This window comes from Anas acuta, chromosome 1 (genome assembly GCF_963932015.1).
Source record: "Anas acuta chromosome 1, bAnaAcu1.1, whole genome shotgun sequence".
NCBI classification, from domain to species: Eukaryota; Metazoa; Chordata; class Aves; order Anseriformes; family Anatidae; genus Anas; species Anas acuta.
In genome coordinates, this window is record NC_088979.1 from 92,681,019 (window position 1) to 92,708,570 (window position 27,552).

General features: G+C 39.7%; 1 protein-coding gene and 1 long non-coding RNA gene across 3 annotated transcripts; both read right to left on the reverse strand.

Annotated features, from left to right (window-relative positions):
- Nucleotides 1-27,552, reverse strand: SH3BGR (SH3 domain binding glutamate rich protein). 2 transcript variants are annotated; one of them, XM_068687922.1, is made up of 7 exons: nucleotides 27,337-27,548; nucleotides 21,723-21,908; nucleotides 15,764-15,844; nucleotides 8,200-8,313; nucleotides 3,535-3,564; nucleotides 1,455-1,580; nucleotides 1-507 (listed from the first exon to the last, which is right to left on the reverse strand). In XM_068687922.1, exons 1-6 carry the CDS (start codon nucleotides 27,379-27,381, stop codon nucleotides 1,497-1,499), a joined length of 540 nt encoding a protein of 179 aa, XP_068544023.1. In that variant the 5' UTR covers nucleotides 27,382-27,548; the 3' UTR covers nucleotides 1-507; nucleotides 1,455-1,496. The 2 variants fall into 2 exon arrangements, with proteins under 2 accessions (XP_068544023.1, XP_068544031.1); XM_068687930.1 differs by lacking the exon at nucleotides 1-507 and adding an exon at nucleotides 866-1,250 and having other exon boundaries at nucleotides 27,337-27,552.
- On the reverse strand, nucleotides 8,346-10,975 carry LOC137859203 (uncharacterized). The gene is made up of 2 exons (XR_011098191.1): nucleotides 8,810-10,975; nucleotides 8,346-8,674 (listed from the first exon to the last, which is right to left on the reverse strand). It is a non-coding gene; the product is annotated as an uncharacterized lncRNA (long non-coding RNA).

Here is a 27,552-nt window from a genome sequence, read left to right on the forward strand (position 1 = left end):
GAGATGTGACAGAAAATGTTTATTTAAACTGCTGTACAATGGAAATCTTAATCATTTTCAAAAGTCAGCTGGGGAAGAAGTGACTCACTTAGGTTGCATGCAGGAAGCCTTTTTGTAGTTTTCAGTGCTGAATTTCATTTTCTCTGAATACAACATCACTTGTGTGAGTGCAGTTATCTGCTGAGTGGCAGCAGTGTGTTTGGCAGTACATAAACATGAAGAAAGACATGGTTCCTGCCCTGAGGAGCTTACAATCTAAAATACGACAAGGACAATACTATTCCAACATATAACAATCAACTGGAATATCATCAGTCAGATATAAGAAGATCCATTTTAACAAGCAATTGTAATACCAAATATATATACAAAGGCCGCAGGTAGGATAGGGTGGCATCTTTGCTGCTACATATTTATATGTTCACATGTATACAGGTGTGAAAGGTAGTGATAGTTTGCTTGAGAGGGTGACTTTTTCTTTGGCAGGGCTGCTCCAGTTTGTGCTTCCTGAACAAAAATAAGGAAAAGTAGAGCAGAATTTAGCACTCTTTCTGTGACTTTACATATCTGAACACTGGACAGCATCAGGCTGAATTAATTTCCATGAAACAGACCCAGATCTGGGAGAGGCAGTGTGGAAGAACTGACAGCTTTTCTGTCCTGTTGAGGCACTGGGTCTCACATCAGTGTGAACACATTTGCTGAAACCTATGGCAGTTAACTCAGGAATAGCATTAGCTGGGAAACACACCAGTTCTAGAAAAAGCTTATAATACCTTGTGGCTGCAGTCAGGAGGGTGTCCCACCACCCAGAGGAAGATCTGCTGAAAATTCCAACTTTCTTGTAGATAATTTTATTTATTTATTTTTTTCCAAAATAAGAGATTGTTTGATCTTTATTTCTGTGCACAGGAGATGAAACAGTAGAAGGAAGAAGGAAACCTGAAGATTAAAATATGTTCTGACAAAACGAGCTATGCTGGATGCTTGTACATCTCTATGGGTACAAGTTGTGCCTCTCAGATGCTTCCTGTTTTGAGTTTTTAAAGTCACTTTTGGCCCAGTTTCTAAGCAATCATAGTTAACAGATAATAGTGTCATACTTCTGGTCAGGTTCTTCACCCTTCCCCATTCATGATTTTTGAACATGTTGACCAAGTTCAACTACATCTGAAGGAGCGCTTCTTTTGAAACATGAAGCTCTTGAAAGTGTCAGTGAAATTAGAAAGAGGAGAGAGATGAATTCTTACCTGAGGCAAAAGAGAAGCTGCAATGAATAAGCAGAAAAGTGTACATTTGGCCTGCCAGTTGGGCAGGTAGGGCATGTGTATGGTTTTGGTAGTTTCTTTACATTCCTGTATTGCAGGCATTTAATGCAACAACATACACAAAATTTTCAAGTTAATGTTTCTTTTAGTAGATTTAGAAACCATGCTGGAAATCTCAATAGTTACCTGAAAACCTGTTCAAGAAAGAATGTGTCATAAGGAAGTGTACTAAGACTCTTCTTGCTCCTCTACCTCTTCCTTTTCTTCTCCTTCTTCTTGCTTTTCTTCTCCTTCTTCTTGCTTTTCTTCTTCCTTTTTTTTTTTTTTTTTTTTTAACAGAAAAGAGTTGTAGTTGAGCAATTAGGAATTAAAGGAAAATAAAAAGTCTTGAAATGCAGAGCTCTGCCTTTGCAACTGCTATGTTTCTAGCAAAATCAATCTTAATAAAGCTTAAAAAATAGGACAGTAGAGTGATGTATGGAGTCTTTATTCTTAACGTGCCACAGCCTTGAGCAGTTAATAGGCAAGCAAGGGATATAAGAATCCTTTTCTGAGATAGGTTAGAACACAGCTCATAGTTAGGCTGCAAATAGATGGTCAGGATTAAAATGACAAAATAAAATATATGTAAATATGGTAAAGAGTTTAATATATTTTGAATTAGATGCTTTCTTGAAGTAAACAAGTAAAGATTCATGGCACAGGAACTAAACTCCCAAATAATCCAAAAATTGTTTGGAGACAGATAACAAGACTTTATTTCTGGTTTTAAAGTTCTTTTTTTCTCTTTGTTTTATAAAGAAGAAAAGGCACAAGTTAGAGGCAATAGCCCTTTCCTTCAGTAAACTAAATGAACAGTCATCTGTAAGGTAGCATTTGTATAACACAGATGTTATGTCTGTGTTTACTGTTTTTTAATAGCTAGCAAATTAAGCTTTAAAGTATAGTTCTACTCTGAAAAAAAAATAACAAAAATGGCACTGTAGTCTTCTCTGTTCCTTCTCTTCCAGAAAACTCTTGCTTAAAGGCACTTACTCTGCAATATAAACACTTTTATCTCAAAAATGTCATACTTACATCTACTATCTTGATTACAAAAATTAAGGGAAAGTCCTCCCATAGCAATCAACCAATTAAAGATTTCATAAATAGTTTTCAGTCAGGACTTTCGGTAGTGTATAAGCACAGAACTTGGGTTTTCTGTATGAGAATCATATCTGAGTCACTTAAGTAAAAACCTGTTTAAACATGTGCTTGGAACTGTTGTAATCAGAATCCTGTTTTGAGTAGTTGTTTTTAGAAAAAAACTATTGCATTAGGGGATCTTCCTTACCAAACCAGAAATGTAATATATATTTCCACACAGGTCAGCCAAAGTTCTCCCAGTGAAATATTTTATCTTTCTGAGTCTTTCCTCAGAAAAATTGTCTTTTTTTTTTTTTTTCACTGTTTTTGAAATGGAGCTTGGGAAGCCCAAAGGCAAGCAACATTTAAAAATGTGAATAACTTTAGTTCAGAATTCAATTACCCTTTACAAAAGAATACAGGCATTTTTCTTGCTTGAAGCACGAGGTAGTGGTGTCAGGGTGCGCTACCAAGCCTTCAGAGCCCTCATCTGCCTCACCACCAGAAACCTCCATGTTCTGCCCGTGGGCTCAGGAGCTCCATTGCAGCTTCCAGACCCACAACTCACAACTCTGACAGGAGGCATTTGTATGTATACCCATGTATATATGCATGTATTGCCATTTGGAAGTGGGAAGATTAAACATGCCCCTTCACTCATTACAAGCTTGTAGTGGAAAACGGCCTAAAGTAATAATTAGCTTTATTGAGAAGACTGAGGAAATATTCAACGCATAAACTTATGATTCTGGGCAAAGCAGAAAAGCATATAAGGATTTGCACTTGGGCCTTATGAACTCTGGCAAGGGAAATATACCCTCTGTAGGTAGAATTGCCTAATTAGCATGGTGGCAGTAAGAGATTTCCAAAGATCTAGCTGTCTTGGGAGCCCCTGGTGAATTTTATTAAATAATCCATGAAAGACAATTTCTCTTCAATATACAGCTTTTAACGATTATTGACCTTTTTTTGGTCCCAAGTATGACTATGTTATGACCAATAATTTTCTCTAGCGGAATATATAACTGGTATATTCAGTTTCATGAATAAGAATTTGCTAACTTTTGAGCATTGATGAGACTGGAAAGGAATGAAGTGAACACAAACACTGAAAGCAAAATGTCCAAACAGCATACTATACCCCTGTTGCTGCATCTTCTTCCTTGTTTTCCTAAGTGAAACAAACAAAAAAAAATGTTTAAAAGATAGATCAAAAAGAAAACTTCAGAGGTCATACAAGCAAAGCACAGGGAAAGTAAACATTAAATGTAGGAAATTACATGGAATTCAGTGGATTTATTTTGGGACAAAGTCCTCCAGATTAGCTCACAAGGCACAGTTATGCTAAGCGTTTACTTTGAAAAGGGGTCACAAAATCATGAGACACAGCTCCCTTTTTCTCAATTACTTCCAGTTAAATCTGCTTCATTTGCAAGCAAAGCATTAGAGCTTGAGTTTTGTTTTTTCATTGGGGGTGGTGGTGGTGGTGGTAATTAGCTGCTCTTCAAAATCCAAGTTAAATCAAAATTATACAGAGATCTATCCATGTTATATATTGTCTCTCAGGATCTGGCTTGCAATGCTGTTAACTGTTGTAGGCTGGAACAGATGCCTTGGCTCAACGGTACTGAGGAATAAGAAATACTACAGACTGGCTTTGGACCGTAGATCGAGTCAAAGTGATGAAGAGGGATAAAAGAGAGAAAATATAAACGTACAGTGAATAATATTTGATGTTAGATACCAAGCTGATTGTTGGAGAGAAGAGCTAATCTTTCACAAAAATTCAAAGAGAAAGGGCAAACGCAGCGGCACCATGCAGGAGGTGTGAGTGGTTGTTACAACTTTACACAGAATGAGTGGAGATAAGGAAGTGAGCTGCAGTGCCAGGGTTTATATATGGCCTGGGGAATTATGGAGACAGGATACAGACTTGCATTTTAATATGATTTTTGAACATGTTTCTAAAATAATTCTGCCCTGAAGTGAGCCTAATCTGTACCACAAACTGATTTAACTGGGACACCACTTAAAAAAAGATTCTACCCCCCAAGCTATAAGCTAAAGTTAAAATCATATAGTAAAAATAAAGAAAAATAAGTGCATAGAAGGTCACAGCCTTTTCCTCCAAAAACTCAAAAACGAAAGGACAAATTAAGGGAAAGGGGCACTATATTCAAGCAAAATAGTTCCTCAACCTTCTCCATCTCTGTGGGGATTAGGAATGGAAAAAAAAAAAAAAAAAAAAAAAGGAAAAAAAAAAAAGATTAGGGGAATGTCCTATTTATTAAGAAGGATAAGCTTGATGAAGTGATTAGGGAAGGAAAGAATGCAACAGGTTTAAAGTGAGAAAGAAATTATAATCAAAAGAAATCCAAGTGCACCCGTCCCTTGGTAACACAGGCTGAGAGCTGTTCCTGTCCCTTACTACAGTCCCTGTGTAAGAGATTTCTATCTCAACATCTGCTCTGGGCTTTCCTGAACACACATGTGAATAAGGAGCTGGAGTTCCTGAATCTGAAAAGCTGCTGGCAGGTCTAACGTGAGGTGCATGAAGAACAACCTATTGCACTGTGCACTTATCCCTTCTGCTTCCAGGAAGCAGCTTCTGATGGAAGAAATTTGTTTTTCAGAGGGCTGGGGTCTCTTGCTGGCTTCCCCAAAGTCCTACCTGAGACAGAGATGGGGCTTCTGGACTCCTGCTTCTTCCAGCAAGGGCAGCAGAAGCAGTATGGGAGGGGTGCAGCCTCCACGTGGACCCACACTGGCCCCACCACTGAGGTTTTGCAGAAGCTTTCTGAAACCTGGGACCTCCGTGAGGCTCCACAATTGAGAGAGCCACAGTTAATTTTGCCATCTGTCATATGTTCATTGGCAAAGACTGAGATATCTTTACATTGCCAAGAGTCTTCTAGAATGTTTCCATAGCACTTGCAATTCTCTTGCAGAGTCACTGGAGAAAAGCAGGCTGGGTTATGCCCTACACAGGAGAGTCGCTTTTCACCTTGCTTTAAATGGAGTGCTAAATAAGGCCAAAATGCCACGAATAATTTCACATCTATATATTAATTCAGAAGCTGAACATAAAATTGTGATATTTTTTTATATTTTTACAATTTGATCTGAGAGTTTGTGAAAAGAAGTTGACATTCCAAATGGGACCTGACTATAGTTCAGAAGATGAAAGCGTGTGGCTGCAAAACACCACAGGCCACTGATAAAAAGGTCACCCTTTCAGAACATGGTACACAGAGATCAACTTTTAATAAGCCAGAAGAAAAAAAATAAAATAAAACCTGTGTGGGTAGAGCAAACAGAAAACATCTATTCAGTGTGGTCAAGTTGTCAAACAAGATGTGCTGGGCTGCACAATGAGAGGAGGAGAGGGAAATACTAAAAATACTGTGCTGATACTTCATGTGTCCTTTAGGGCCCAACATCCAATGGAGATACTCCAACGGCAGTCTCATGATCTTTATATGTATTTGCCTTCATAAAACCCTGGCCACATAAGGAAATGTAATTCTAGCTCTCTTTTGTAGGGGAAAAAATGAGATTCAGACAAAAGACAGAATTCATCCCACCGTAGTTACCTCAAAGTTATTCTTCTCATTTAAACTAGTCCTCTGCATGCTCACCGTAGTGAATGAAAATACCAGAATTTCTAAAGAATGATTCATGCCATCCATGCAGAATTGCTAATTACAATGAACTGTGGCAAGGCAGACAGATGCCACGTCACTGAAGTGATTTGTCCTACGTGACATGGAAGTGGGCGGTAGAACAGGATGAAAGATGGCTTTTTGTTCATCCTTGGCATGAGCTACTAATACCTTGCGGCCCGCAATTGTGAGTATACTCTCTAACAATGAGTGGGACAGGAAGAGAAAAAGTGCTTTTTTGTTTCCCTAGGAGCTAGTACACTGCTGGCACAATGGAGGTGAGTGCCAGAGCCAGGCGATTTCAGGAAGGCTTTTCTTCCCCCTTATGTAAAACCATGAAGAACATTTCAGCATTGCCAAGACCGTGCAGGTGAAAGAGGAGGACTTGGAAGACTAACCATGTTTTATGCCCTCATAACGACAGAATTACCAGTTCAAATGCACCCTCTTGCCCAGTGTTCACTCCTCTGCCACTCCCCTCCCTGTAAAACTAAAGGACAATGTTTGCCACTTACAGCTCCTATCTGTTCCGTGAGAAATGGAGCAAGGTGCTTGTTGTATAGAAGCGGTGTTGCACTGTCATCACCAAGCCTTGATACATAGCTGCTTGACATATTTGCAGACGTGTTCCAGCAGTTTGTTCTCATTTGAAAAACATTAGAGTAGATTGCTAGCCAGAACGGCAGGTAATCTAATCCAGCCAGGGGATGCACTACTGTTTTATGCTGGTTTTCTCTTAAAAGTTGGCATTTCTCTTAAAAGAAAAAGGTATTTGACGGCATTCATGTGCTGGCTGAATTTATAGAGACACAAAAAGTGCTTAGATACAATTTAAGGAGAAATTTCAGTTCCCACTGAGGACTGTGTCTCTTTTCATCATCATGTAGGATCAACTTTGAAATGTAAAATGGGACTTCCAGTGCCTGAGACTTACATGAGGCTGTGCAAAAGGATGCATTTCCAGCCTAATGGTTCAGTCATTGTTAAAATTGGGAATGGGGAAAGTTGTAAAGAGTGAGGTACTTCCTCTGGAAAAACATTGCAGCATCTATTTTTAACATTGCAACATTTATTTTTATTTAAAAAAATAAATTAGTGAGAGATTATGCATTTGTTACTGATATTACACACACACACACACACACACACAAAAAGTGTATTTTTGAGGTGTGTAAGTGCTTGATTCAGCAGTAGGCTTGCCTCTTTGGGAAGAGAGTCACCTGAAACTGCGAGATCAAAACAAAGCCATCCTTAAATGCCAAATTGGCACAGTGGCAGGAGAAATACAGTATCGGGATTCCTATCTCCAGACACAGGGCCCATTTCTGCTTAGTCTCTACTTGGTCTAGACCCTGGCCAGTGACACAAATATCCCACTGAGGAAGAAAACTACACAAGAGAATTGCCCCTTTTCACACGATCCATCTATGCTTTCAACCATAACTACTTTACTGATGTCAGCTAACTGCAGGGGAATGTAAATGTTATGTTTTGCAGCTATTATTTTAGAAAGTTGAAATAATTGAGATGGTTTTGTCCAAGAATCTCTTGCACTGCAGCTTGAGATCTGCCTGTGTGGCTTTGATATCACAGCATAAGGCACGCAGGAAGGATAACAGTGGTCTCCATTTCTGCAGGGGCTCCTGCATGGGCTAGTGAAGACACTGTCAGATATGGCTTGCCATGGCAGCAGTCAATGCTGGAACCTGACAGCAAACATTAACAAATAGATTTACGAGCACTGCAGATGCTGGTCATTGACATGAGCCAATTTTTCCACATGGATAGGACTCAGATGTCTAGTTCTAAATTATTCTCCATAATGAGAGTTGAGATCCAAGTGAACATTAAAAAAAAAAAAAAGCATATGAAAGCAAGTGGCAAAGGGCATATGATAGCAAGTAGCAAAGGGAAACTGCTAAAGAAAGACAATTGTTATCCATAATTCAGAGCAGGGTTCCCTGGAGTTTTATCTGTTTAATATCACCATGATGTCAAAGAAAATGCATCCAAAAGACAAACAGGAGCACTCTGCAATCAGTCTTCCCACCCTAAGATACATTAGGAGGGCCTGCAGGGTTCCATTTCTTGAGCTCAGCACAGGTAAAATCCTCAAATCACAAAGCAAAAAAGGAAAAAATTACCTGTTGATCTTCTGATGGTGACTGAGCAGACTGAGACTCTTCATGAGTCCCTTCATTTGCACTGTCTTCTGTGTGTGCCTCAGCTTCATTAGTGGTATCAGACTTCTCAGTTTCCTGGCAGCAAATAAGTCATTATTAGCCTCAGGACACAAATCCAGCAATTTCTTTCCATACAACTCATGACTTTATGGTTTGGGGAAGTGTTTTTCTAATTTTACTTCAGCAGTCAAATCAAAATCGACCCTTTTGGACATTTTCCTTTGAAAGGAGCGTGTGTTCGCATGTTGTTTTGTTGGTAAAGGCATGGGGTTTGTATACAGAAAACAAGAACTGAAGCACCTCTTCCTTTTCAGAGCACAGCAGATTCTCTAACTTTACTTTTGAAAGTTTAGTAGAAATGGATGCTCACCCTGATGGCTTCAGAGAAAAAAGGCTTTTTCACCAGCATGCACTCTAATTAAACTTCACCAGGAGGCTACAGAAAAGCAGTTGTAATAAAGGACTTCATGCACAATCTCTTAATAGTCTTTTTTTTTTTTCTTTCTTTCTTTTTTTTTTTTTTTTTTTTTTTTTTTTTAACCAACAGGTAACTATCCCTCAATTCACACACCGATCTATCATATCTATTTCTTCCAGTAGCATCCCAGAAGACTCTTCATTTCAAGTCCTGCCCAGGCGAGGTAGCCGTGAAAGGTCACACTGGATCACACACTGTGTCAGATAAAAGGAGACCTGTATGGCCTTGAGTGGAATAATAGGAATAGGATGAACTGCAATAGCATTAAGTGCAAAGTCACATTATTTGGGAGAGGTAGTTCTGGGACAGATATTAGAAACAGGTGTTTATAATGTATTTTGGGACCTTGTTTGCTGATGATCATCAAATAAGAAAAAGATGGATGTATTTAAGTAATGACAGAGCACAATAACCGAGCTGCAAACATGATGCAACAGTGAAAGCAGTACTAAACACGATCCTCAGATGCACGAGGTGAATTATATCTGCTGGAGCTGAAAGCAAATACTAATGTCATTGTATGAAGCAAAAGTGAAACCTCCTCTGGATCACCCTGTACCATTCCAGTCATCCAGGCTCAAGAAAGATTTAGCCTGGAACAGGTGCAGAGGGGGGTCACAGAAATATCTGAAGGAGTGGACAGCCTATCTTATGAAAGGGTGACAAAAAAAAGTTTTTACTACTTTAATCTATTGAATGCAATGCAGTGAGAGGACATGATGGCTCTCTAAAAATAGATCAGAGTAATATCAGAGAGGGATAGGATAAAGAAGAGCACTGAGGTAGATGCAAAATGAGTAAAACCAGCTGTAAATAAAAATTCTAACCACTGGCAGTGTGAAACTGGAAGAGCTTTCTAGTAGAGAAGTGGAGGCAATGGACCTCATTCATTAAAATGGAATTTGACCACTTCTGAGAAGCGTTACCTGGTGTAGTTGCCTCCAACAATAGAGATTTGGGGTCAGAGATCCTGTCCTATGCCATCTGACGTCTGACACACTATGGACAGAGCAGCACATCCCTGAACAGCAGAGGAGCTCCTTTCCCATCCCTGTGACCAAACCCTTACAACACATCCACCCAATTGCTTTGGGGTTTTCTTTTTTTTCCATAATTTCATCTCTGTCCCTAGTGTTACACCAAATCCCCTGCTCATGATACCCTATCTTTAAGCTTCACAGGTCCTCCTCTGGTGTCCTTATTGTGTATGATCATGTGGGATTTCCTCAGCCACTGTACTTAGCCTGTGGATGCATGACAGTAGCGGCGCTACCTGGCTTTTAGCCCCAGTGCAGACTCGAGTGAATGCTGACTGAGATCTTTATCCCAAAATCTGGAGTGCAATACAAGACATGTCTTCCTGCTGAGATGCTCTGCTGAACTGGGATTAAAATGATAGAAAGGAGGTCAGGAATGTTTGGAAGCAGGTATCACAATAGAGTGAAAATAGACAAAATACTCCTGCAGACGTGTTTTCTTCCTGAAACTTCACTGTCTGTAATACCTGATGCCCTTTTTGTCATTTTTTTTTTCCTGAATCAGGGAAAATGTGTTTCATCTGTAAGAAGCTTGTAACATAAAGAGAGTGGGCACAGAGGCTGCCATGCCTTTCCCCAGGGAACAGCAGCAAGAAAACTACCAGCAGCCAGCACCACAGAAGCTGCCAGGCTTTCCCAGCACTGCCCTGCCCCTTCCCCACCGTCAGCAAAAACCTCTGCGGGGCTGCGTGGTGAACTGCACTGGGAGACTGATCAAGATTAAAGCTTTAGAAAGACAAGCTTCTCCAGCACCTCACACATTTTGATCTCTCCATTACACAGCTACATGAATGTTTTTTTTTTTTTCCAGCATGTGGAGGATGCCTGATGAGTATCTGGGAGTAAAGAAAAGGAGATGGAGGACAGAGGAAGGACCAAAGACTACTTTTTCTGCCAATGCTGTCTCATCTGAAATGCACATAAAACTGTGGGCTCACTGCACTCTGCTGCTGGTGGCATTGTTATGAAAAACAGATCTACAGAGCCCATTGTTTGGCTTAATTTATCTTTTGCTTTCCCCCAAAAGATAACAAAATATTTGAAAATTTAAGTATGTAGCAACACGTAAGATATTGAAATTCTCTTGTCCAATGCTGTGTTTATACATTGTTTCTGTGAGAAAATTATAATGTCCTTACAGATACTTTCTTTGTAGCAGTTCCTAAAATGAAAAGGTGAGTGTTCATGAAAACCGAATTGGTTAGAAATCTATTTTCAGCATGTATCCTAACATTTCATTGCAAAATCCCTGCACTCAACATTTTTTGGCAGATACACAAAGCACATAAAGAGTGAAGATGGCATTCTAATTCAAATGTACCTATTGTGTAAAACTACCTCAGATGAATCATATACTTACTCAGAACATAAGGCAAACAAAAGTGATGGCTGAGAGATCTGAACTCCAGAAGCAGTTTTTTTTGCCAGCCAGGACACACACACGCATGCACACACATTGTTCTCAGTGACTATATGGACACCCGTGGCATTTGGAATACCGCCATCATACTAGCTCTTCAGAGCAATATAAAATTTATTTTTTATTAATGTAAAATGAAGTCCTTTTCATTAAGATTGGCTGACTGGTTACTTTTCCTTTAAATGAAATACATGTGCTGTAAATTTGTAATTCAAATCAGTTCCAGTAGAAGTCTTCTTGAACTAAAAGACTAAATCTCAGGTATCTAATATTTGGGGATATTAAGATTTTAGGTATTAAGATTAAGAATACTAAGATTAAGGATTTAAGTCTATACAAGATTTGAAACAAGACCTTCAGCCTGAGCTTCTCTGAGCTCACAGAACAGCTGTAAACCTCAATGATCTCTGTACAAGCTGCCTGCTCTCTGGAGTTCAGGGAAATGGAAGCAATATTGTGTTTTGGCTAATACAATTGTCACAAAAAAAATAAAAAACCAAAAAACTGTTGGCCCCTGAAAATAAAAAGCAATTAATTGCCTGCATTCAAACCTTGCTAAGATACTCAAAGGTGTAATAATACAGCATACTGTTTGTCATCTTAGATTAAGTAATATGCATCTCATTAACAGAACAATTCACCTGTGTCATTTAAAAAAAAAAAAAAAAAAAAAAAAGCAATGTAGCCACTGCTTTTAATGGGCTCTTTGTATATTAGTGATATTTCAGAGCATTTTCAATAATTTTGAAAACAGTCTCAGGCTCATAAACATGATGAGGGTTTCAAAACAAAAACTTTGGGGGCAGCTGAGAATGACATGCATGACACTAGGCATACAAAGTACGTTGATCATAGCTCAAATATATACATGTTTACATGTTGGCACATAATTGTCTGGTCACGCCCCTAGTCCAAGATTAAACGGGATCCTTCAGAAATTTATCACTAACTAGAGCGATCTTTGGGGACAGCATAAATGCCAGACCACCATGAAAGATGTTTAAAAAACAGAATAGAGGTATTTAAGTCCATGTATTCCTTCAAGTGGGAAGTAATTTCATATCAGTAGACTAAAGAACTTACTAACACAAACACCCTGCCAGCTTCTTCTTTTAGCCATAGGGTGGTTGGGCACTGGAACAGGCTCCCCAAAGCAGTGATTACAGCACTGAGCCTGATGGAGTTCAAGAAGTGTTTGGAAAATGCCCTCAGACATAGGGTCTGAGTTTTGGGTGGTCCTGTGTGAAGCCAGGAATTGAACTAGATGATCCTTGTGGGTCCCTTCCAACTTGGGGTATTCTGTGATATAAAACTATGTTATCATTACTGTTAAATGATGCTTTAGAAAATATGGTAACCAGTGTGATGGCGAGGCAACAGGGGAGAGAGAATTGTGTGAGCTAATTGACTCTTTTGGAAGTACCAAAAATATGCACTGATTCCTGGTAGGGTCACCGTGTTTTACTGTCTCATGGCACTCTTCATGAAAATGACAGTAATATATTTGGTTTATAGGAAAAGAAGTTTGAAGATCTTTGCCCAACTCCCACAGTGGCCTAAGCAAATAGTTAGCAATTAGAGCATCAGCCTTTCCACCAGGGTCTGCAGAATTTTTCATGTGCCATTCATGCATCAAAACACTTCCTTGTATTGGAACTGGGAACACAAAGATCAAGCTTTTTTTTTTTTTTTTTTTTTTAAGTAAAAGAATACTTAAGTAAGTGTGTAAAGACCAATGTGTGTGCTGCAGATCTGAGAAGGATCTCCTTTATGTATCTGTGTATTCAAAGAATCTTTACACGTGTCTTACTGTCAGGCTGCACCTTGGTGACAGTCTTGTGTTTCAGACAAATCAGACTCGCCCTGTAAGCTTGCACATTAGACTGGCACCATCAGAGCTGCAACACCTAGCAGTAACAGTTCAATGTACACACTAGATGATTATTGGGTGACAAGTTGTAGCCACCCAATTCAGAGAGACAGAGGCTACAAGAAAGAGAACTTGCAAAATCGAAACATATTTTGCACTCAGCAGGCTGACAGGGCAATGAATTTAGCTCCAGCTATTTTGTTGGGAAGCTAGAGTTTGTCGAGGGAGTAGCAAAAAAGTTTCTCTGCTTGCTCTAGAAAATAAGCTCAGAACAGCCTTTGGTCGAGTTCTTAGTGGGCTGTGCTGTGAAACAACACGGTCATTAAAGAGGTTTTTTACTGCTGGAGCAACATGAGTCAAAAAATGGAAAAGGAAAGAGATTCTTCTGAGGCAAGAGTAGTCAATATAAAAGGCATATCAGCTTCATATTAATCTTTACAATGACTCCATGATATAATAACACCTATAAAGCAAATGCTCACTGGCTGTTTTATGGTGTTTCCATGCTTTATCATTGTAAATTATCACCATATTCTGGAGAAAGGAAAGAAAGGAAAGAAAGGAAAGAAGAAAGGAAAGAAGGAGAGAAGGAAAGAGAAAGAGAGAGAGAGAGAGAGAACGAAATAATGAAAGAAAAAGAAAGAACGGAAGGGAGGGAGGGAGGGAGGGAGGGAGGGAGGGAGGGAGGGAGGAAGGAAGGAAGGAAGGAAGGAAGGAAGGAAGGAAGGAAGGAAGGAAGGAAGGAAGGAAGGAAGGAAGGAAGGAAGGAAGGAAGATTATGAAGGGATTAGTAGGAAACCCTGAAACTCTCTCGTATGTGTCATCATTAGCATCTCCTCCACACCTGACTTATTATCCTAGATTCATGCTGCTGAAAATCAATGTCACGAGCCACCCATTGTACTTCATGCTAAGGTTGAATTGACAGCCTAATGAAAGGAAAGCAGAAGCAGTGCAGCAAGGTTATCAGTATGACAAAGCACAGCCAGACTGTCATGCAGTGAAGATGCTAAGAAACACTTCTGAAATAAATGCTAAAAGATTGCATATGTCTCTCTCAAATTCAGTAAGATTCCAAAAGGATGGAAGTATACTTTCACTCTTTACAAAGATTTTTTAAAAGCACTCTCACTTATTTCCCGTTTCTGGATTGAAACAATCACCAAAACAATGCAGCCATTAATGAGCATAAACCATGCTTGTTTTCTACCAATAGCACTAACAGTTATCTGCCCAGAAAGAATGTACTGAACATATTATTTTCAACATTTACAAAGTTGTCATGAAGTAGAAATTGTAACAGCCTCAGTTGACATCTTGGAATGAATGAATTCTTAAAAATTGCTACTTTGCTTCAAGACCCACTATCTAACAGAACCCTGCATGGAGGAGCAGATAATGTATGAAGTGGGAAGATGGAAAAATGCAATTCTCTTTATCTCATTGATTCTTCACATATCTTCTATAATGATTATTATATGTAATACCTGGAGTCCTTTAAGCCTTGCATGGCCTTGTGGATGTTAATTAAATGAAATCTCAAAAGACCCTTGTGAGGTAGGCAAGTGATTTTTATTTCCCTTAGTGGGTGATGGGACAGCTAAAGCAGAAGGTTTAAATCACTAGTTCCTTATCACACTGGGACTCAGTGTCAAAGGCAACATTTATAGCAACTGTGTTTCTCCCCTGTGTATCTCTTCATCTGTAGTTCTCAAAGCACTAAGAAAAGCCTTGTTTTTTTTCTCTGCTTTTATGGAAGAGGAAGAACAGAGGCATTTACAATGGCATTTTACTCAGAGTTTACTCAGCGGCTGGCAGCAGAGTTAGACCAGAAAGCAGAACCCATGCTCCAGGGCAGTTCTTCGGCCAGGTCACCACAACACCGCAGGTTCTCTGCTGTCACTGACTCATCACTCTCTTGATTCATTCTGTTTGTTGAATCACTCGTATTAAAGATGGCAACACTTGATTATGATCTAACATGATCTCGAGATAAGAGAGCTATAACACCCCCAGTTACAAAGCTTCTACCTAGGAAAAGTGCATCCATTCAGGATGGAATGGGTCCAGCACCCTGGCCCCTCTAGTGGTGGCAGGTATGGACTTGGTTTGCCCCGTTTGATGCAGTCAGGGAGAAGTGAATGCTTCACTAAGTAGCATAATCCATAAACTTCGTTTGGAAATTCTCCATCATTTAAAAGCTGAACATGATAAAATATTATTTTGTGGGAGAGGAGAGGAGAGGAGAGGAGAGGAGAGGAGAGGAGAGGAGAGGAGAGGAGAGGAGAGGAGAGGAGAGGAGAGGAGAGGAGAGGAGAGGAGAGGAGAGGAGAGGAGAGGAGAGGAGAGGAGAGGAGAGGAGAGGAGAGGAGAGGAGAGGAGAGGAGAGGAGAGGAGAGGAGAGGAGAGGAGAGGAGAGGAGAGGAGAGGAGAGGAGAGGAGAGGAGAGGAGAGGAGAGGAGAGGAGAGGAGAGGAGAGGAGAGGAGAGAAAATCATCAGCTGGAGGCATGGTAACAAGCTTTTAGTGAAAGAAGGGAAGAGAAAAGTATTTTTTAGTACTGAACCAGCAATATTTTTTTTCCCCTAAGAACACTTTGCTGCACCAGCACCTAGTGTAATGCTTGTCACCGTCCCTTATTTGACATGCTGAGTCACTGCTTCTCTTCATCTTTTATTAAAGTAAAATATATGTCTCCCGTGGAAGGACAGCAGTGCCTACCTTTGTGCCTGGAGGAGGAGCAAGACCCAGGAATGAATAAATAATATTTTCTTCTTTAGCAGAGAAAAAGGATTCAAAGTCCTAAAAATGGAACAAACAAACAACAGAGAATTGGTAACAACAATAAAACAAAGAGCACAGGAGGAAGAAACTAGTACAGGCACATCTTTCTTATATTGATGAGAATGACTATGCATTTGTAGCAGTGCCTGCATTATCTAAGCCCCAGGAAGAATATTCAGATAAAGGGAGCTTCATCCTGGCTGGCAAAACGAACAAATGGGCAAACCTCTCCAGAGACTTACACTTTAATTATATCACATCTATGTCAGAATCAGATAAAACCAAGCGTCTCATTTTAATGTTCCTCAGCTATACACACCAAAGCAAAGCAATTCCCATCTAAATGTTAAAATAAACCTTGCTGCAAGAACACAAAATAGGCCCTCAAAACCCTAGACAGCTTTATGACAAAGAAAAGGGAACAGTCAATGTAATAGCACAAGTGAAATGGCAACAAGGAAATTTTAAAGAAAGGTACACTAATCAGAAAATGCAGTATCTTTCCAGACAAACTTAGCACAGGGCTTTGTTGTTCCCTCTGACATATATGTACCAGACAAAATGTCTTGTCCATATGTGAGCTGAAGCGTTAAGTCAGTGTCAAAAATGTCCATTTTCTCTTCAGTGCTGAAAAATGAAAAATAACTGAAAAGGAGGAATGGATGGCTCCTATCCTACCATCTAGAACTCACTGTGTCTTTCCTGTACAACCTTCCTATCAAGTAAGGAAATTCTGCTATCACTAGTGTGTTCCTGGGAAGTTCACAACTCACGTCTCGGACAGGTAAAAGTCAACATATATGCAATAATATTCTTAATAATAACTTTCAATAATAATAACTTTGCAATAATATTCTTAATAATAATTTTATTTCTTTATAAGTTAACACAAAAACTCCAGTCATAAGTGGCTGGCCCGCAATCACAAGGCAGCTCTGTATAGGACAGGGGACTGAATGCATCTGCTGAGTCCTAGACGACTGCCATGACCACTTTATCATCCTTCCTCTCATCCCAAATATCTCCAAAAATAGAACCCTGTAAATAAGAAGGTGATGACTCATCACTGAGACTTGTTTGTAAAGCTGAGTTAGGACCCGAGTTGTTTTATTGGGCTGTTTTGGTATTTCCATAAATGACTGGCAAAGGCTAACCTAGGGAAAGGCTGCAGCAAATGATTTAGAAGCCACTCTAACATCAACAAGCCTGGAATCAATGACATTTCAGGCCAGTTTGGAAGAGGCAACATAGCTTAACAGCCAGGTTAAATGACAGCCCATTTTACTGATTTATCGGAGGGACAGCTTGGTTTTCACACAGACCTGGCTACAGGCAGTGGGAACTGCCTGATCTGGGAGAAGCCCCAGAGCACTTTTTGCCCTGACCAGGCAGAATACCTGCTGCTACTTTGGGCCGTTCATTCCTCAAACCATCTCTTTGCTGCTTTCATGTTGCCATGGGGTTCCCCTTCTTATTTAACCCAAGTCTGCCTTACATGTCTGAAGATCCATACATTTTGGAGTGCTACAGCAAACAGGAGCATGAAGATTTTCTGCAATTTGAAGGGCTGGAATTTGACACAGCCCTTTGACAGGCCATACAAACACACGAAACCTTTGTGTCCTTCTGTATACCACATACTCATTAAAAAGCCCAAGCAAACCATGGCACAGAACATCAATAGCTGGACAACAAGGAGAAGACTACAACAAGGAATGGCCATGAAGTGGACTTGATATTTTATGCTGTTAGCTCTCCCCCAGAAGAAAAGCAGCAGACTGCAAATGCACAAAAAATCTCTGGAGGCACATAGCCTTGTAGATAACCAGACCTGAGGTCACAAGCAAGACGTGTGAATGACCACACGAACCCCTAATCAATGAAGGATACGATCTTCCAGCATATCAAGTACTCCTTGGCCAAGAGGTAGTGTACAATATGACAAAGTAAATGTGGTTTCTCACAGTAAATTGTAAGGTAAATCAAGTAAAAGCAGGATTACAGTGACTGCGGAACAGTTTTTGTGTTGTACATTTGCACTCTTGCTTCCCTCATGGTGACTTGTTCAAATGACCACTCACTGAACCACTGAAGATAACTGCTCCCAAGAAAGGCAGTAAGAAAAAAAGCAGCAACAATTTATTTCAGGTAAGCAATAGTATTATATCTGTATAAGAAGACATAAATGGTCTATGCAGAGGGTGGGGGTGCCATTTGTCTTTGGAATGAGTCTTTGAAAAATACAGCAAAACATATATTTTGCTCCCCCCCAAAAAAAATAACAACAACAAAAAATCTTCTGTGGGCATTTCTTTATTAAATTAGCACACATACAGTCTACATGCCACCCTTTATATGGTCACTGTAGAAATGCCAGGCAGAAAACTGTAAACTCCAGCTGGACATCAGTGGAAAGCAGAGTGAGTGGTACAGCCCCAGATCAGCCCTATATTTGACTTTAGTAGTTACGCAAGGCATGGAATAAAACTCTTACCTAAAAAATCAGTTGTGTGTTGTTGTTTGTTTGTTTTAAGATACACAATGTAAGCTATTCTATAGAGTTAAGTTTATGGAGAAAATCATCGATTTCAGTTTACAGAGAAAACCAGATTACTTTACATTTCTTTCCTTTTTTTTTTTGTTTTGTTTTTTTTTTTAGCAAAATTAAGACAAGAGCAAGAGTGCTCAGTATATTTAGAAAGTGACACAGATGCAGACGTCTGTCTAGACATGAGCAAAGAAGCAGCTTAAGAAAAAGATCGGATAAGAACTTAATTGCCAACACTGATGGATTAGAATGGATACTTGAGACTAGTGCTATAGCCAGGCATAGAAAATGAATCTGTTTCTGATCTGCTTCTTCAAGTGGTTACTAGATAACATCACTTTTTTTTTTTTTCTTTTTCTTTTTTTGGTGTCTGATTTAAACTTCATTTGCTTTATTTTTTGCCCATCTTTTCTGTCTCTAGTGGGTATGGAACAGAACATATTTTACAAAATCCTAGAACCACATGGTAATTCAGATGGGAGAAACCTCAGGAAACCATCTAGTCCAACCTCCTCAAAGCATACTCACTACTTAATTCAGACCAATAACGAATTCCTCTCTGCTACAGGCTCAGCCTTTAAAGTATTTGGGGGTTGCCATGTCTCACTTCAAATCTCTCTTTCTCTGGGTGAGGAAAGAAGCCTTATATCCTAAATTTTCATCTCCCCATTGCTCCCAGACCAGGATATTGTTTATATGTATATGTTATAGCTTATATATATGTGAATGGGAACAAAACATTTAGGACAACCAATGGGAAGGGAAGTGAGGGAAAGGGAAGTGAGGGAAAGGATAGACCTCAGAACGAAGAATGAGCAGAAATGAAATCATGTAACAAGTTTTAACTTTTTTTTTTAAAAAAAACAAACAAACAAACAAACAAAAACTATTCAGGAATGAAAAAAATAGTAGGAAGGAGAAAAAGCAAATGTCTTTTTAAAAAAAAAAAAAAAGAGGTATAAAAATGGCATAAAGAGCTTGACTTGTTTACAACTGCAAAAATAAGATTGAAAGAAGATATAATCTCCAGTTATAAATACACTGGATGTGAACTGCTTTTGCTAAAGGGCAACTTTGTCATACAAGAAAATGTGTATAAACTGACTGCATATATCCAGGATTGAAATTCTAAGGTTTCCTGATGCCCATGAAGCTGAGACCTCTGAAGACTGTTCTAACTAGCACAACATATTTTAAAGGGACTTTCAAGAATTCAGGACATGGAAGTGGAGTCCATGACCTCGACAGATCTTCATGATCCTCAACGCTATTTTCTCTAAAGTGGCCAAAGACAAAGGAGGCGGGACACAGGGGAAGAGTTAAGGTATATACTGTATGGAAACCTCAAACAGGGTGAAACAGTCCTGGATTTCAGAATGACTGGTCTGTTGGGCCTGCAAAGGCTCTGCAGGGAAGTAGAAAGCAAATCTCCAGCTTTGTGCTGTAGATATCCTGTGGAAGACATCATGCATGTCTGAGGAATTTAGCAGCAGTCTGCCAGCCACCTGCCTTGTTCTCAAGCAGCCCACCTAATCTCACTTCACACACACTGTGCAGCTCCCTGAAGGCACCTCCTCCCGTGGAGAAGGGTAAGGATCATGCATTGATATCCTTACATTATTTATTTGGAAAATGTGCTGAGATACTATGCAAAAAAATGAGTCTCCGTTATGCACCCACTGGGATCACTAGCTATGAGCCTTGAGAGCTGTCCATATGAGAACTCTGGAGACTTTCAAACTAATACATTTTATTTAGTTTTAAAACAGTACCTACAACTGCTTTCTAGACCCCTTTCCAATGTGGGGTGTTTTTGCAAAGGACTCTTCTTTAATATAGCTTTATTTTAAGATGCAGAGTATTTGGCTTCCTGAAATAGCTTCACACATGGAGTAAAAATTGTATATTTATCATTTACTGACAAGGCTGACTGGCTGCAAAGCTCTGCAAGGCAATAACTCTTTAATTCACTAGGTTACCTCTCTAGGGAATCTCAGAAATATTTATGGCAACATTGGCAGCCACGAAACCCAGAGTAAGATATATCAAGTGATACATTTTATTGGTACAGATTAGATGTTGAAATTACATGAACTCTAGCCTACCAAGTTCTCTTTTAAGATTCCTATGAGAAATGAGGAAATTATTGTACTCTTTACTCATACTAGCAACTCTGTCTCTCAAAGCACTTAAGTTAATTCTGAAAAAGCAGTGGCATGTAAATCCCTTCTCTTCCAAAACAACCTTCACAGTAGTTCACACTGGATTTGTTGAGTAACCTAAAACTGGACTCACTATGTGAACTGCGTTTCAGAGTACTTTGCAAGTTCGTTTCAGAGATCATATCAGAGTACTTTCTGGTTGGTATTTCCATCCAGACCATGAGCAAAAAACTGTCTCTGATATCTCCTTTGATTCCAAGTCCTAATGTTAATGTTGTTGCAGTATTACATGCCACTAATCTGACCTTTCTCAAGAGAAATAACCGGTTACAAGCATATATGAAAGTGTGTTAAAATTTCTGTTGTGAAGAGTTGGATTTATTGAATAAGCAATATAATTTCAGTAACTCAAATCACATATTAGAGTTATTCCAGTCAAATACATTTCCTATTTATTTATAACATAGTGGAAAAGAAAGATGCCTGTTCATGGCCCCTGGTGTCTCAGACATCTGCTTGACATCCCAGCACCCCAGATGGCTCTGCGTGAAACAGACAAAAGACCAACACACAGCGTGCAAAACTAACTGAAAGTTTGAGAAGGGAAGTGCCATACAGCTAGTCTTGAATAACTCAGTATTGTTAAACCACGTAACTGAGCACTTACTACTCCAAGTGTGGTTGAGCTGTTTTTACAGTCTAGATTTGGTTATCCTGTGATATTGTGTGAAGAAGCCATAGTATCACCTAGCCAGTACTGCCTTTGGTCTTCGGGAGCTGAAGTGAGAGTGTAGGCTGCAAGCCAACAGCAGGCCAACTTGTGAGTGAGCTACGCAGCAGGAGGTAGGAGAATGTGAGAGGAAAAACACAGAGCTCCTCACAGGCAGCAAACTCCGTGCCTTGCAGTGAGCTCTGGGTCCTGCACAGGCTCTGGGTCTGTGGGAGATAATACATACAGCCTATTAAGCAGAGTTTCTCTAGTCAGTTTTCCCTCTAACTGTATTTTTATCTTAAAAATGAATAATTTTATCTTTATTTTCCTTTCTGTGCCTAAAAACACTTTCTAATAATTGTTCTTTCCAACTGAATCTCAAATTGGACACTTCCAACTACTGGAAAAGAGTCAGTTTCTGTGAAAAGACATTTAGTGCCTCTGAAGGCAATAAATTTCCAAACAGCTTCTTACCCCACAGTACCGCTCCTCATTGAAGATCTGTGGAGGGAGAGGAATTCCATTTTGAGGCTTTTTTTCACCCGGGACATTCTCTCTCATCCATTTCCTGTTGTCCTCGTCACCTGCTATGTCCATTTGCTGAAAGTCAATCTTGTTGGCCTCTAAAAATCCCACTACTTCTTGCTGTTTCTTTTTGATCTGGTTAGGTAAAAAAAAAAAAAAAAGAATTGGTTTATAAAATTGTAGTATGTTTTCTAAAAGTGATTACTATTACGAGCAGAGCTGATATGTCAGATTGGATCCACTGCTCCAGTAGCCCCCAAACTTTTGAAGCCAAGATTTGACTTTGCTTCTCAGCACCCAGACCACTGCCACTACTTCTCTTTCCCCCAGCTTCTTTCTTTCCTCCCTGGAAGCAGCAGTACCTCCATCTTAGAAAAGACACTCAGCAGGAAGCCTCCTACTCTGAACCAGATCTGAGTGCCACATACAAACAGCTAAAGTAATCCTGCCTACATATGTACATACTCTCCCCAACATACGATACACACTTTTTTCTTACTCTTTCCATGTGCCATTTAGATTTCACTGAGCCACGTTTGTTTTTCCATCCCCTTTCTTAAATGCTAGGCATAATTAAAGTCAACAGCAATCCTGTACAGCTTAATTCCTATGCTTGAATATGTCCCACATTACAGACAGCAATGCTGTCTTTGTATTTGAAGCAAGTGCTGTTTAACTGATGTGTACAATCTTTCTCATGTTGCTCTTTGGTCACAAACAGCCACGTTACTACCTAGCACAACCCAGAGATGATTTTCTTCACCTCCCAGTTATGCGACTCCATGGAGCCTGTTAGTGTCATATAGAGATGGTAGCCTGCATGATGTATCCAGGTAGTTTTTATACGTAACCCATCCTACGATTTGAAGGCAGGTCTTCCACAAGTCAGAAATATGAACACCTGAATTTAAAGTGACACCGGACCAATGTAAATCAGTCTGAGATATGCAATGAGATGAGAAGCAACCCATGGATTATGCATTTCTGTAATCTAATAAACCTGAAACGATGAAGAAGTAGAATGATAGCCTATTATATTGGAGGGGTACGTTTTCATTATTATTATTAAGGATACAATTTCTTGTTCCTGTTTAAATGATCAAATATCTATCCATGCAGCTATATTTGCTTGAAAAAAAAAAAAAAAAAAAAACACATAGAATGCTGTACATGCTGTTTTTAAGACAGCAGCAGAGGTTTATGGTGAGCTAGAAAAAGCAAATCACTTTGAATGGAAATACTACTCTAACGTGTTCACAAGCCACGCAGCTGACAGATCTCAAAGGTGTTCTTACATATTCTTATTTTCACTTTTTAAACAGAGGTCATTTTCCTAATGGCCATTTAGCTGCGCAGTTATTTGCCAAACACATTCAGACGGCAGAAAGCAGTGGCTGAGGAATGCATGTGCCCACTTCATTGGAGGAGGTGGCAGGATAACGTTTGCATAAATAGTTAATAAAATCTGCATGAACCAGTGCTAAGAGTGCTACCAGCTCTAAAAGCCAGCCCTTTCAAGTGCTGTCAGCTGCAATTTCAGCATCAGCTTGTCTCTTTGGACACAGGCACTGAAGGAGATACGGCTCCTGGAATACCTAGTGCCTGGACAGATAATGTCACTGAGGAGATAAGGTAAATGCAACTACTGAGTCTGAGCTCCCTTGCTTATGGCTGCAGATATTACTAATAAGTAGCATTAAAACTGGGTAAACAATTTTTCTTCAGTTTGGAGTTCATAATACCCAAGAGGCTCAGACAGAGCCAGAAAAATGAATGCCAAGGAAAAATAAACAGTTATATGTAATTATGCTAAATAAAGATAAGGCAAGATGTTTCTCATGATGATGATAATAATAAACTATGCAGAAAACGAGCCATATCTTAACAATTACTAGGGCTTAAGCAGAGAACAAGATTTAGTTTCTGGGACATACATTAAGTATGAAACCATAAAGCAAGCCTCTGCCATGGCTGGCACTAGGTAGCTTGGCAGCTGAAAGGATCTCCAGCAAGCAGCACTCAGAGAGGGAAATCTTCCAGGATGAAACAATGCAGAGGACATGCAAAGGTTTTCCCAGAATGGATGAGATTGCAGGAGCTTGTTTGTGCCCTCACTTGTGCCTGATGGCATGGGAAGAATTCAGATCACTTGGCCATAGATTCCCTGGAAAGTAGTGGTGAGCACAATGTTATTTCATCAATGCCATTTTGGCTTTCAACAAAGCTTAAGTTCCCCCATGCCTGATAGTCCTTTACATTAAGAAAGAACTGATTTAAATAAATATTATCCAGCTAGAGTGTAAGAGCTACAGCTAACATTAATTTCGCCTGATGCATAAGTGACTATTATCTTCTGTATTGTTGCAATCCAGATCATTCCCTGTGACCAGCTGCCTATGGCAGAAGCAAATGTTATCTAGTCGACAGCTTACCACAGCAGGAACGTTAATGCCGGCAGGCAGAGCTGCTCCAGCTCTTGCTTCTGAGACACAGACAACCTGTTCTTGATCATTATTATTTATTAGATTCTAACTCCTGCCACAGCTCTTTATTTAGCGAGATGTTAGTCTCATTAGTCTGTATTTTGCTCGGTCTTTCTGATGTGATTGGGTTACACGAAAACTGAGACCTGCAGATTTGAGTGCAGGCAAGTTCACAAAATGACTGCAGAAACACTGAGAAAAAAAGGGGATTTTAGAGGTGTCCTAACCATGAGCAGCAGTGAGCAAGACTTTGGAAGACTTCCTCTGTGTAAGACCCCATTCTCTCGTGGCTTATGGTAGACTAGAAACTTACAGGACATTACCCATTTCTAAACACCTCTGTGGCTAGTACCAAAATTATTTTAGTTTTTACTAAAGACATTTCAAGACAACCATTTAGTACCCTTTTAGGCTATGAGTGTCTCCACTTCTGCTTGTCTTAATGCATAGCTCAGTTATCAGCTGTGCTTGGCACACAAAGGTAATAAAGTGGAAGTTATTTAAAATACATTTCTGAATCATTGAGGGGGGAAATACAGACCTCAGGTTTGCTCTAGAGCAACACCAAATTACATCACTCAAGCAACTGATCCAGAGCACAAGAATGTTACTGGCTTCATTACATTCACTTTGAAAAAGTACTTATTAACATGAGAACCATATGCAATTAGTAGTGCAATTCTAGAGTACATAAAATAGAAAATATTGTCATTCTTTACCAACAATATTCTGCTGATATAGGCCCATCATATTTTGAAACTCAAAATGAACAGCATGTATTTGATGGAGATCAGCCACACTGAAGAGAGCATCAGTGATCCTAGGACAATTTAGTCTCCCAATTTAAGCTCCACAGGGATGAAATTCACACTTCTCAGGGAGAAGCTGTAGAAGGCCAATAGAAAAATTGTTTTTAATAGGATTTTAGTGACATGCTAGGGTTTGTGTTGGATCCTTGCAGGGGTGAGTTTTCTTTTATATATATCAAAACTCATTAATGGTTCATTGAAAGGGTACCTTCCATCTATCTCATCAGTAAATGTGGAAAACTTCTTCAGCAGAACATCATGTTTACTTGGAATTGCAATTACAGATCAGTAAACTGAATACATGCTACCTTCTGAGATCGTTACTGCTATACATACACCCAATGCACAAGGAAAAAGAAATAGGCACGTTGCCATGTAAAGATGCCATACTCTTCCTTCTAGTATGTCTAGGATCTCCCTGAGAGCTTTTGCAGGCTGCTAACATATAGTAGAGATTGGCATTTATAAGCTTAAGACCTGTTGCAGTTCACTGGCATTAGTTATCTTTCTCTGCACTAATAAACTACAGTATCAATGCTTAACAGCTCAAAATGACCAGATGAAGCTGGCATGTTGCCCAGTGCAGCATACACACCCCTTCATTGCAGTCCAAAAGGAAAGGAGCTAGCTATAACTGCTCGCTGGGAGGGAGATACAAGGAACATGTATGGCATAGGAAAGATTTGGGTTTGGCTAGTGCTAAATATGCTTAGTTTTAATTGCATAAGCGATCTCCTAAATGCCAGTGTTTAATCGAAACTTCCAACCTAGAAATTCTGTGATTCTGTGTGATTCTGTGAAACACTCAGAAAACTGACTCGCTGACCTACAGCCCCACTCCTGTAGCTGCAATGGCAACAATCCATGCCTTCGTCACACAGCATCAGTCTTGAAGGAGAACCAAGGTGATGACCACAACACACACATCCAGGATGTCTGTGGTGGGGAATTACAGTCACGGTCACAGCTTTTCCCCAGAAACAGATGACTGCCAAAGGAGGCAGGTAAGGCTCTTGTTCGGTCAACCAAAGGAAACCAAAACAGGAGACCAAACAGGAGAGAAAAGACTGCCAATGCATGATGTGTGGCAATTTACCACGTTGTTTGAGCAGCAACTGTTAGATTACAAACTGCCAAACCTGCAGTGTCCAACCTCCTCCTCTTCTTTTTCTGCCTTGCATATAAGTTTTCTTATTAAAAAAGAAAGGAATGGGAAAATGTCAATAGTATATTCAGAGTGTCAGGCTTACAGATAGGCTGGCAAAGGAAAAGATACAAAGAAAAGAAAAAAAAAGTAAAAAAGAAAAAAAAAAGAAACAAGAAAAAAAAAAAAAAGCTGATGAAGGGACTGCAAACTTTCCTAAGCTGTGTTCCAGTTTGAATTTTAGTGAATGTTTCCCATTTAATTTTCTAGAGATGGTAGCCCTCTGAACAGGGGGTGTTTTCGGAACTGTTCAACTCTGGAAGCTTCTTAAAGACATGGAGCTGGTGTCAGAGAAACAGAGATGTAGTTAAGCTATGTGCAAGCACCAGCCAATTTGTTTAGCCATGTCACTGGGAATGAATGACCGCCAAAGGAAAGCTGCAATCTGAGCTCATATGGGAACTGGATATAAAAGGAAACAGTCCTTTCCCGGTTTCCACCTCCCACAGACTTCCAATCTCCCTACTATTCACATGCCCTTTCCTTCAGCTGATACACTGTACTGACAGCTACAGCACTAGATCTTGATACTAAAAATCATCAGTACACCATTTCAAGAGACATTATATATATAAAAAAAAAAAAGCTAGGGAAAGGGAGGAGGATGGGGACGACATTTTTTTCCGCATAATTTCATTCAGCTTACTTTGACTGCAGGTTCTTTACTAGACACTGTTCCCCTTCAGCAGTTGCAATGTCCTAAAGTCTCTTCTAAAAATAAATACATTAATTTCTACCGTAAACAATCTACCTCGGTATTTGTGCAAATACAATATCCACTTTTTCCTTCTTCAGGGAATATAATTTATTTTTTTTTTTAAATATATATTTACTGGCAGATAATCTGTACGGAAATGTTATACCTACTGTAAAATATAGCATGCAAGCAAGCCTGCATTAACATGAATTCTCTATATTCTTAGTTGCTTTCAAGGATAAGGTGTTAAATACAGACCATAAGAAAATTGTTGTTTTTCTCTTACATGCAAACTCAGGCTGTCCCAGGATCTTCTAGGCTAATTTACCAACCTGATGCAGAAAGAGACATACGTAAATGAGACACATACCGCTGTAGACCCCGAAGATGTGGCTACAAAGACTTTGATCACCATTTTGACAGCGTTGAAAAGGAATCAGCAGAGCACGCCTGCTATCCACAGGTCAACAAATTCCAGAGAGGAATCCCAGCCTTCGGCAGCTCCTGGGCTAACCTCGATCCTAAATGGGTGCACCCCACAGCAATCCACCAGCTTTGGCCTCTCCCTCTCCCTGGGGGTCCCGGG

Coding starts and splice junctions, on each gene's coding strand:
- SH3BGR (XM_068687922.1), bottom strand. CDS start 27,381: ATGGTGATCAAAGTCTTTGTAGCCACATCTTCGGGGTCTACAGCG. Junction 15,845..21,722: donor ATGAGGAGCGGTACTGTGGG/GTAAGAAGCTGT, acceptor TTCCATTTTTAG/GACTTTGAATCCTTTTTCTC. Junction 1,581..3,534: donor AAGAAGATGCAGCAACAGGG/GTATAGTATGCT, acceptor AAAAAAAAAAAG/GAAGAAGAAAAGCAAGAAGA.